This window comes from Mandrillus leucophaeus, unplaced genomic scaffold (genome assembly GCF_000951045.1).
Source record: "Mandrillus leucophaeus isolate KB7577 unplaced genomic scaffold, Mleu.le_1.0 Scaffold1199, whole genome shotgun sequence".
In the NCBI taxonomy this organism is placed as follows: domain Eukaryota; kingdom Metazoa; phylum Chordata; class Mammalia; order Primates; family Cercopithecidae; genus Mandrillus; species Mandrillus leucophaeus.
This window is the reverse complement of record NW_012100309.1, coordinates 109987-122277: the sequence shown is the minus strand read 5'-3', so window position 1 is coordinate 122277 and position 12291 is coordinate 109987. Positions and strand designations below refer to the sequence as shown.

The following is a 12291-nucleotide window of genomic DNA, read 5'->3' as shown; positions in this document are numbered from 1 at the left end:
GAGAAGAATTTGTAACATGAATGGACAATTTTCTGGGGACATAACCTGATGCTCTGATAATTCTAGGGATAACTAAAGTTGTCAATCTTATTTCTATTTCAAAGAATTAGTACTTACTACTATAGTACTAATATACACATAAGGTATTATATATAGTACTAATATTTATGTAGCAAATTTTCAGTGGCATTGATTACAAATGTAAAACAAAACCAAACAAATATTCTTAATTATATTATGTCTCTATATTATTCTCTGTAAGCTTTCTTTATTTAAAAATGTTATAATTAATAAATTTGTATCATTTTGCCGTCTTTCTTTCTCTTTCTTTTAGTTGGCGCTTGGCAATGTCATTAGTGCCTTGGGAGACAAAAGCAAGAGGGCCACACATGTCCCCTACAGAGATTCCAAGCTAACGAGACTACTACAGGATTCCCTGGGGGGTAATAGGTATGCGTAGATGATTATCCTTTACTCAGAGTTTGATTATTCATTATTAAGTAAGCTTGTAATTATAAAGCAAACTAATAGGATGAGGAACTAATCCTTATACTGTTAAGAATCTGAAATGTGTGAATAATTTTGTATGTTATTTCACATAATCCTTCTAGCATCCCTTGAGGTGTAGGTATTATTATTCTATTTTCTAGATAAGGAAAATGAAATCTAGAGAGGTTAAGTAATTTATTCAAGGTCACTTAGCTTATATATGAAGTCAATAGTATGTGGACTTTCTCTCTTATCATAGCTTCTGCTTTAAGTACTTAGCACAGAGTAGATACCTAATATAATTTTGTTGAAAAAGTAAATACTGTTTTCTAAGTAATTACAAGGTAATTTAAATATTATTGGTACTTCTTTTTTTTTTTTTACAAAATCTTCTAAAAATTCAAATTTTTTCTATATGTAGAAAAATCTTCTTAATGTCCACTGAATGAAATACAGAGTATTGTCTGGTTATTAACTTTGCCAGTATCACTGACATTCTTCTTTCTCATATCTTGCATCATTCTAATATGTTTTTTCAGCTCTTTTTTTTTTTGGCGGGGGAGTGGGTAATGTATTCCCTTCTGTAAACGTGTTGGCTTTACAAATGGAAACATTTTTGGCATTTAAATTCAATCATAGCACAATTCAACAAGTTACCAACAACCACAGTGAATCTATTTTACAGTGTTTGCAATAATGTAACATCGTATTTACTGAAAAGATGCTATACAAGAAATCTAGTATTTAAACTTACAAGATTTCTTTTTGAACAACTGTGTTAGTTCGTTCTTGCACTGCCATAAATACCTGAGACTGGGTAATTTATACAGAAAATAGGTTTAATTGGCTCACAGTTCTATAGGCTCTACAGGAAGCATGATTCTGGCATCTGCTTGGCTTCTAGGGAGGCCACAGGAAACTTACAGTCATGGTGGAAGGCAAAGGGAGAGTGATCACTTCACAGGACTGGAGCAGGAGGAAGAAGAGGGAGGTGCCACACACTTTTAAACAACCAGATCCTCTGAGAACTCTATCATGAGAACAGTTCCAAGAGGGAAATTTGCCCCTAACCTCTAATCACCTCCCGCAAGGCCTCACCTCCAACATCGGGGATTATAATTTGACATGAGATTTGTGCAAGGGCACAGATCCACACCGTATCAACAACTATTATCCAAATAATTTTGGATAGTATTAAATCCTTTTAAGTTTATAATCCATTTGGTTTAGAAATAAAGTTCTGTTTTGGCCGGCTGTGGTGGCTCACACCTGTAATCCCAGAACTTTGGGAGGCCGAGGCTGATAGATCACGAGGTCAGGATATTGAGACCATCCTAGTCAACACGGTGAAACCCCGTCTCTACTAAAAATATAAAAAATTAGCCGGGCATAGTGGCAGGCGCCTGTAGTCCCAGCTACTCGGGAGACTGAGGCAGGAGAATGGCATGAATCCAGGAGGCAGAGCTTGCAGTGAGCCGAGATGGCACCACTGTACTCCAGCCTGGGCAACAGAGCGAGACTCTGTCTCAAAGAAAAAAGAAATAAAGTTCTGTTTTGTAGAATACAACATTGTCATTTTTATGTTTCTTCCTTTTATGTAATATTGGCATTTTTCTTAACTCATGTCTCTTCCAGCACATCCTATGTATGAATGCAGTTTTCTTTCCACTATAATGTATTTCTTGCTTGTGTTCTACATTTTCAGTATCAAGAGGGGTCTTATTATAACAGAATAAAAATTTTCATTTTTTCAGCCAAGTGTAAATTTTTTCAGGTTTTCTAAATTGTAGCTTTTTCCTATATGTATTTCTTAACTATAAAACAAAGCAGAGATGATAAATGTCCTCCCCTTACAAGTTTAACTCTTGAAAACTTCAATACTTTTGAGAGTTTGCTTACCTTGCAAGTGGTCTAAAATCTTTTCACTGTGGGTCTTGAATTTCTGTTGAGTTTTAGGTACAGCTAAATAGTCTCATGTTCCTCACCCATTTCCTTAATGGGTAGTAATCTCTCAAGGGAGATGACCCCTTCTAATTCCTTTCTTCGTGTGCCTCAATTTTTGCTTAAAATTTTAGGATTGCATTCCTAGTGCAAAAGCACTGTACTTTGTGTAAGCCTTGGAAAGCAAAATATCTTCATTTTTTGAAGTTTATACAAATTAATCTTAAAAGAAAAATTAGATATTTTTGAAAATAAGCTCCATATGTTTATGTGCATAATTTAGTGTCTTTTAAAAAAGTCGAGCTGGCTTTTTTACGTTTACAGTGTTTAATAAACATCATAACCAGTTTATGGCAAAAATTCTGGAAAATACAGAAAAGTATAAAGCATGAATAAAAATCAGTTATATTTCTGGCTGGGCATGGTGGCTCACACCTGTAATCCCAGTACTTTGAGGTCTAGGTGGGCGGATCACCTGAGGTTAGGAGTTCAAGACCAGCCTGGCCGACATGGCAAAACCCCATCTCTACTAACAAAAACACAAAAATTAGCTGGGCATGGTGGTGGGCACCTGTAGTCCCAGCTACTTGGGAGGCTGAGGCAGGAGAATCACTTGAACCGAGGAGATGGAGGTTGCAGTGAGCTGAGATTGTGCCACTGCACTCCAGTCTGGGTGACAGAGTGAGACTCCATCTCAAAAAAAAAAAAAAAATTCTAATACCTAGAAGTAACTACTGCTAACATTGTGATGCATTTTCTTCCAGATGTATAGTATAATTTATAGGAAATATAAAATAAAATAAAATATTTAAGTGATATAGTTAACTTTAAAACAGAATTGTGGTTTTTGTGTGAACTTTTAAAATAAATAGCTTTAATATTTTCTTTGAGTTTTTCATAAACAGAATCATTGGTGAAATTTATATATTTTGGATTTTGTTTAATATATGACATTTTCCCTATACAGTTGATCCTTGCCAGTTCCTCTCATTCCTGACTTTCACTATTCTTCTTAAGCCCTTGATCCCAGCACTTCTCAAAATATTTGTTAAAGGCGAGTCCTTCCCTTCTTTCTAATTTGTGGTAGGTTAATATTTTGCATGACCATACAGAGCTTGCCCCATTTGTGACTCACCATGGGAGTTTGAAAACACTTGAACTGATCTACATTCAATGAGAGGAGGTCATTGATTACAGGAAGTTCCAGTGTTGTGGAAGTTTCTAAAGTGCTTACTTGCAATTTCTGCACTACTTTACACATTTTTTGTAAAGAAATGAGAAATAGATGTATGTATCTGTGTGGATCAAAGAAGGCTAATATAAATTTATTTTCCCCAATTTTACGTAAGTAAAAATAATCTGCAGACCGGTGCTAGACTGGGGACCACACTTCAAATTTCCCTATTCTCTAATCAGCATCCATAATCCTCACACTTACTGAATTATCTTATTCTCTTTATCAAAAGAGAAAACTAAAATGGCATGAATTATTTTAACTTTCTGACCCCCAGTAAATATTATATACACATGACACACACCACAAACAATTGTTAATGACCTAATACTGGTTCAAATATTGTGTTATATGTTTAGAAGTACACTGATAAATAAAACTTGATAATCCCTGTCCTTTAGGAATTTAAAGTCTAAGAGTTTTGGGGTCTAGAAAATTTCAATATAATAATAATATAATGAATGCAAAAGAGATATGCAAAAGGTGTGAGGAGGCAGAAAGGGTACAGACAAACTGAGGATTTGGTTCTTGGATTAGGTGATACCTTAGTTGATTGTTGAATAATAGTAACAGTAAGGGTAAGCAAGAGTTGTAGGGAAAAGGTATGGAATGGGACAAGGGGTACCTACGAGTACTGTGTTGAGATTATTGTAGAAAGAAAAGATTGGAAGCAGGAGACTAGGAGGCTAAGATTATGATTGATAGGCGTTGATTTTTCTACCAGGATAAGTAGACTGCTCCTTAATTGCAGTTCCTGCACATTTTTTAGTTAGTTTGTGAGTGTCTATTAGAATCTCCATGTCTGCTTTATTGACAAACATACTAATTGGGGCATACTTAGCATTTCACTATCCTAAACTTTGGCTAAATCAATTTAGCATGACCATAAAGTAATGTTTCCCACTTTCCCTGTGTAATCTGGCCAGAAACTGGAACTCTGATCATTCAGTCACAAATGACAGTTTATATAATGAAACACAAGAATATACTAAGTTCTCGTCTTGTTCCAGTGTGATTCGATTTTGTGTACAATTCTTTGCTGACATCAAAAGTCAGCATACAGGTGATTACGAATAAGTTTTTAAAATACTGAAAGAATAAATGAATAATGAAAGAAGTGGTTTTTTTATTTTCAATATACTATATTGTAGTCAGTTTAATTTTAGAATTACTGCGTGCACTGCTTCAAATCTTTTTAGCAAAGAGGTAAGAAATAAATATATGTGCTTATACTTTCTCAAGGTCAAAGGTGAGTAATATCAATGTATTTCCCCAAAGTAAACAAAATCTTTTTCTTTAAGATAGTCTTAAAGTACAGGGGCTTTTAAATTTGCTCAATATTTTGGTATCTTGAAGAGAAGATACTATTCAAATGTCAGGAGTTTAAAAATGATTATTTTAGCATTTTAGGTGCTTTTATCTGTAAGCCTAACTATTATTTGTAACTTTCAGCCAAACAATCATGATAGCATGTGTCAGCCCTTCAGACAGAGACTTTATGGAAACGTTAAACACCCTGAAATATGCCAATCGAGCTAGAAATATCAAGAATAAGGTGATGGTCAATCAGGACAGAGCTAGTCAGCAAATCAATGCACTTCGTAGTGAAATCACACGACTTCAGATGGAGCTCATGGAGTACAAAACAGTAAGCTAATGAGTTTGACTGCATTTTGTGATACATCTAAGGCTGGCACTTTCTGAACACAATAATGCCTTACACATATGTGTCTCTGGAATCTCTTGGTTGTCATAATAGTGTCCTCCTTCCTTTTGGAGGTAGGAGTCTCTAGTTTTCCTTGTGGGCAGTCTTTAACTTAACCTAACAACTGTTTGTTCAAAAGTTTTCCTCCCTTTTTTTTTTTTTTTTTTTTGAGACGGAGTCTCCCTCTATCACCCAGGCTGGAGTGCAGTGGTGTGATCTCAGCTCACTGCAACTTCCTCCTCCCAGGTTCAAATGATTCTCCTGCCTCAGCCTCTTGAGTAGCTGGGATTATAGGCACCCGCCACCACACCTGGCTGATTTTTGTATTTTTAGTAGAGATGGAGTTTCACCACATTGGCCAGGCTGGTCTTGAACTCCTGACCTCAGGTGATCTGTCCACTTTGGTCTCCCAAAGTGCTGGGATTACAAGTATGAGCCACTGCACCTGGCTAATCAATTTCTTTAGTAACAAATACATTGTGAAGTGTTCTGCTAGAGGGGAAAGGATTTCTTTTGCCTTGGGGTTGGTAAGATAAAAGTGCTCTTGGTTAGAGAACTTATAGAGTATCCTTAAGCAAAACTCTTGTGTTTTTGACTCCTCAAGCAACAAGGACATTGTTTTCCTTTACTAGGGTAAAAGAATAATTGATGAAGAGGGTGTGGAAAGCATCAATGACATGTTCCATGAGAATGCTATGCTACAGACTGAAAATAATAACCTGCGTGTAAGAATTAAAGCCATGCAAGAGACGGTTGATGCACTGAGGTCCAGAATTACACAGCTTGTTAGTGATCAGGCCAACCACGTTCTTGCCAGAGCAGGTATGCGCGTAGGGTGGGATAAGTGAGGGATTAACTTCTGGAGGGTAGGGAACATTCTTTGTGTTCACTAATTACCTAGCATAGTTGAAATAGAAATGCTAGTCTCTGTGTATACAGTCTGTGGTTTTAAGCTAAATACCTAATTTCAAAAAATAATAAATTCTTATATAAACAAAATCTTCCCTTTATAATAATACTATCTTATGGTCTGCCCATCTAATAAGGGGTAGAAAATTTGCTGTAAGCATTGTGTTTTAAAAAATTACTGTTTTGTTTCCCGACTTTTTTTTCTTCTGTTTTGTTGAAGTCTTAATTTAAAGGAAAATTTTTATTTCATATTTTGTCTTTCAGGTGAAGGAAATGAGGAGATTAGTAATATGATTCATAGTTATATAAAAGAAATCGAAGATCTCAGGTATAGTTCATGTTCTGTAACATATAATGCATATGGTTTTTTGAATTTTGCAATGTTATAATATTTCTGTTTGTTGAGCTTATTGTTTGGCAGTTGTCCATGGTGATATTTCAACCCTTTGGTTAGGTTAACTTTAGGAGACTTGTTACTTACCTTTCCCTTGATGTCATATTCCAAGCTCCTTTCCTCCCCTCTCTTCCCGTATTATTCTCCTACTCTTACTGCTATATCCCAAAATTGGGTGCTTGCCTAACTTAACATATGAAACAGGCAAAATTTATGTTGCTGAAGTTATCTTTGATGCCTTTCCTTCATATGCCTCTTTCCCCATCACTTGGGAATAGATCAATATCTACCCGTCATCTCCAATTTTTTGAATCTCCTGTTCTCTTTTATATCTTTAGCTATTCCTGCATGTAAATCATGGCATACCTACTAATTTGCCTGCCCCTCTGTGATACATCTATTCACATTTCATACAACATGCCACACATACTTGCATATGTCAATACCATGACTGGGGCTGGGGGCAAGCATGACATAAAGAGTTCACACTCTAGGTTGGGCAGCATACATAAATCATCACATGTAGTAAACAGAATGACAGAATTTAGTTAAAGGATGCCCATGCCTGGTGTAGGAATGTGGAGGGGAGTAGACTTGGGGAATAGGGTTGGGAAAGAAGGTTAAGTCAATAATATTTTCAGGTTCCATGGTTTGCTGTGATGACTGAGCTATATTTTTCTTGAAGGAAAACTCCAGTCAGCTCCATGGCAGAGCATCTAAGTAGTTCAAATCTCACTTCTGCTAACTATTTGTAGAACATAAGCAAATGGGAGGAGGTCGTCTTTCACAGTTACCCTGTCTTGTATTTGTGTTCTCTTTCTCTTCCTCTGGCTGTTCTAGAGGTTCTCAAACTGTGGCAAGTACTATCGCCACTGTTTCTGGCTACACAAGGCACATTGGATCTCTTAAATGTTTCAAAAAGCAAAAACAAATGAAAACACATGCCGATGTGGCAATATAGTTATTCAAGTATAATTTTATTCTGTGTGTGTATATGTGTACATATATATTATATATGTTATGCATAGTACATATATATATATTTTTTTTCATGCTTCACGTTTTTGACAGAGACCTTTGGGCACTACATCCTAGTTCTGCTCAGCAGCCAACCTGGACTTGCAGTTTCTACCCCTTGTTGGCAGTACTGTTCCCCGCCTACTGCTAAAACTTTGTTCTCTGACCAGTCTTTCCTGATTTTGTTGACCCCATTTTACCACTCCTTGAGACACAACTGATAGCTCTGTTTTTTAATTCTTGAAGATCTTCTTCCTGCTCCTAGGCTGCTTTTCTTATCGCTTTTATTTCTTTGGCACTTGCCAATTGTTAAAGCGGATTGCCTATTCCAGTTCTTAGTCTCTCTTTCCTTTCCTCCACTCTGTATTCTAAGGTTCTACCTCAGCTTTTTGTCACTGTTAGGCAAATTGCTTGACTAATGTCCTTATTTCCTAGAAAACTGCCAGAACCACTTCCACTCCTTCTAGTGGCTAAAAGTAGCATCTAATATCTTCCTTCTTCTAAGCCTTGAGTTAAGACTATTCCTTCCTTAAGCCATTTAGAGAACAGAGATGACTCATGGGCCCTGAGTTCAATCGCTGATCAAATCTTTCCTGGTGTAGGTTAATACCTTGTTCCAGATCCTCAACTTGTCTCCCTGTAGGCCATACAAAAAGTAGATTCTGTTAATGTACCCTGGAGTTTGTGGAGGTAATCCCTAAAAGGCCTTTATTAGCACTAGGATCAAAGAGTCATTGGATATGCCCCTACCAAATGCAGACTTTTAACATTAGGTGAAAAACGTAAATTTTAAAATAAAATACCCACATTATTTATTACATAATAATAAAGGAGCCCATTAAAATATAGATCATTATTGTTAGCTGATTTATTATATTTTCATTCATTCTTAGCATTCCTTATTAAGTACCCAGGCTTTGTGCTAGAAATTAAAAATATAGAAAAGTGTAATATATTGTTTGTACTTTTCTACTGTTTGATAATCATGAATTTTAACTTTGAGTTTTTATGTGAATTTTCTCTAAAACAATTTTGAAGTCATTTAATTAACCTAGAAGTTTGTACACAGCTATTTAACCATCTAAAAATACTGTAATTGTTCTGCTCACATATGGTATCACATTTATACTAAAACAATTTCATTAAAGAATGTGTAGGACCAGGTAGGGTGGATCATGCCTGTAATCCCAACACTTTGGGAGGCTGAGGTGGGAGGATCACTTGAGGCTGGGAGCTTGAGACCAGCCTGGGCAACATAGTGAGACCCCATGTGTCTCAACTATTTCAAGAGTAGAATGAATAATTTTGGTAGGCAATGAAAAAGCACTGAGCTGATTGTGACTTCCAGAGCTTAGTGTTGCAAATAATCTAGCATCTTTCTCTGAAATATTTGAACATATGGCAAAAGTGCTTAGTAATAGAGTGTTGAGAGAGATAGGTTGTATTTTTTTCTTATTTTTCAGTCTCAATCACTATTGTGCCAGACTGACCTTGAAAATCTATTACATGTAAGTAGATAGTTGTATTTTTGATGGTTTAAATAAAATAGAAATAAGGGAATTGGCCTAGAGGACTCTCTGAATCCTTTTAGTCTCAATAATCTAGGTTCTTTTAGGATTTCATTGTTTGATGTCTTCACGTGTTAGGATCAGTGTGTACGTTATTCTGTCATTATTAGGACTGCTTGAGCAAACAAAAGAATTTTTTCAATTCTCAAACTCAAGTTTCCTTGGAGATACTGTCTTTTCCCATGCTATATTCAGGAGCCAGATGTCTGTCAGCCAGTTTGGGGCAAATTTGACAATTTATTCCTTGCACAGTTTTGGAAATGCTGCTATTGTGTGATGAATGAGGAACTGAAACTAAGGGGAGCATGCTGCTTGTGTATTTTTTAAGTTTAAATAATAGGTTTACAAGCAAGGACAACTGATGTCCAACTGGCCAGAATTCAAGTAATCTAATTACCACTGGCATCTGAATATGTAGAATTCTTTTGAGTATTAAGATTATGATTGCAAATGTATAATTATTCAATCAGGAAATTTGAAAAAAAATTTAGACAGTGTTCGTGAGCATTCTTTTGTGATTATTTTTATTATTTTTTGAGAATTTTATTTAGTTTAAAAATCCTTATCCTGTAGCCATGTTGAAATGCATTTTGGAAAACTTTTTAACATGCAGATTAACTCATTTAAAATGTTCCTGCCTTATTGCTAGAGCAGTCATATTCATAGAGACGGAAAGTAGAACGATGGGTGCCAGAGCTGAGATAAAAGGGCTGAGGGGGAAGTTAATATTTAATGGGTAAAGAGTCTCAGTAAGGGAAGATGAAAAATTTCTGGAGATGGATGGTGGCGATGGTTGCAGAACAGTGTAGATTTGGTTAGTGCTACAGAGCTGTACACTTAAGAAATGGTAGTGTGGTATACTTTATGTTATGTATTTTTATCCACAGAGAAAAATACTCCCTATTTAAATGTATTTTTATTTGCTAGAGCAAAATTATTAGAAAGTGAAGCAGTGAATGAGAACCTTCGGAAAAACTTGACAAGAGCCACAGCAAGAGCGCCATATTTCAGTGGATCATCAACTTTTTCTCCTACTATACTATCCTCAGACAAAGAAACCATTGAAATTATAGACCTAGCAAAGAAAGATTTAGAGAAGTTGAAAAGAAAAGAAAAGAGGAAGAAAAAAAGGTGGGATTATAAAATCACTGCTAAATGAATCTCTATTTCCTTTTCAGGGTATTTTAATTTGCAATTATAAAGAGCATACATAGTTTCATGAGTACTTTAGTATATGAAATAAATCACTATGTTAGCTGAAACTACAACTATATTTTTAATGGTTTATCTCTACTTATGTGTAAGAAAAATAGATTTAATTGTAATAATATGGTAATTAATTTTATTTAGACCATGACAATATAAAATTACTATTATAAATTATTTTATTATTTCTTCAAATAGCTGCTTTTGCATTCCATTCATTTTGCTTTTCGGCAAAGCTTGCTGTACCATTACAACTCAGTGTTTTCATTTTTTTCCCCATTTCCTAATACAATTAAGTAATCTCATGGATATTTTCATCCCTGTCTAGATTAGTTTAACTAAAGGCTAAACTAATCCATCAGAATGTCATGTAATGTCATTTGGTCTCTTAAATATTTTCTGCAGGGCTTCTAATTTGATTATGTGAAAATTATTTATGCTATTTCAGGCTTTTTGAATCTTCCAACAAGGAGTTACTCAGCTTTTCACCACTGTTCTAGGCTTTCTCTTTCTTGCATCCTGATAGTTTGTCCCTCTGAAATCAACTGGGTGCAAAGGAGAGGAAGAAAATGAAAATTTAACCACTTGTAATGTGTAAGTGGTTAAATATTCATAAGTTCTTTACATGTTTACACACTGATTCTATTGTGCAGTCAGATTACTTACAGAGACTATATTTTGAGCATGCCAGTCAAATTAAATTTAAACATTTTTGGCTAGATATTCAAAAGGAAGCAAAATCATCTGATTTGCCACCTGGTTTGTTACAGGAGGAATGCTTTGTAGAACTGATGTAGACGTTTAGCCTACCTGCTGCTTTGCTCAGTTTATTTAGAAATGTATTTAGGCAGCCAGGCATTTCTTCCTGGAGCAGCCAGTTGATCAAAGTCATTGGAAGTTTAAATTCTTCAAATTAACTCTGCTTTGTGTTCTTGAGTTTAGAGAGAATAATTAAAACAAGGAATTGTACATTATGGTTAGGCATTGCATTTGAAATTGCATTCTTGAGATATTACTGTCTTAGATGTTTTCATAGATCATTGATTATGGCAGCATTAAGAAATGTATAATGATTAGCTCTCCCCCTATGGAGGGCAATTAAAACTGAAATAATGATCATAGGATTATCGAAACTAGTGTTACCCGAGTTACTGCTTGAATTAACTTGAGACTTTTACACATGACTTATCACTGACTTGTAAAATCCACTTCTGTAGTTGGTCAAAATGTCAAATGGTATGACTTGTTTTCAAAGATCTAGGTCATTTGTATTCATAAATAATAAGTAAGTATAAGCAAAGTTTTTTTTTAAGGTCACAACTGATACTGCTTTTTCCTTTTGAGGTAAATTTAGAGATATTTCCTTAATCACTTGTTGAATATGACTAATGAAAAACAACTAAGGATCCCAATAGAAATCTAGGCTGTTTTGAACATTTTAATAGTGGTTGTGACTAATTCAGTGATTATGTAGTTGTGATAATTATTACAATAAAAATAATAGATGTTAATACTGATAAGAACTCACCAAACAACTGGATTTAAACATTAAAGCCTAAGTGAAGAAAATAATTCATTTCCTAACAAAAAACCACATAATTAGAGATAAAATATTTGTGAATGAGCCAGATAAGAGATGAAAGATAGCTTAGAATGAGAAAAACAAATTAATACTTTCTAAAAATTAATATACCTATAGAGTGCTATATGCAAACATTTTAAAGAGCATTTTCACACATGCTGTAGTGTACCTTTGTACACTGACACCTATATAATTTTATAAAACTGACACCTATATAATATGTGAATCTAAAAAATTTTCTTGTGT

General features: G+C 34.9%; 1 protein-coding gene across 1 annotated transcript in view; it reads left to right on the top strand.

Moving 5' to 3' along the window:
• KIF21A (kinesin family member 21A) overlaps positions 1 to 12291 on the top strand; it is an 89613-nt gene that overhangs the window by 6701 nt on the left and 70621 nt on the right. The window contains exons 6-10 of the mRNA XM_011967607.1: positions 335 to 450; positions 5117 to 5312; positions 6002 to 6191; positions 6543 to 6606; positions 10185 to 10388. Coding sequence (XP_011822997.1) covers positions 335 to 450; positions 5117 to 5312; positions 6002 to 6191; positions 6543 to 6606; positions 10185 to 10388 — 770 coding nt within the window. The remainder of the gene's footprint in view (positions 1 to 334; positions 451 to 5116; positions 5313 to 6001; positions 6192 to 6542; positions 6607 to 10184; positions 10389 to 12291) is intronic.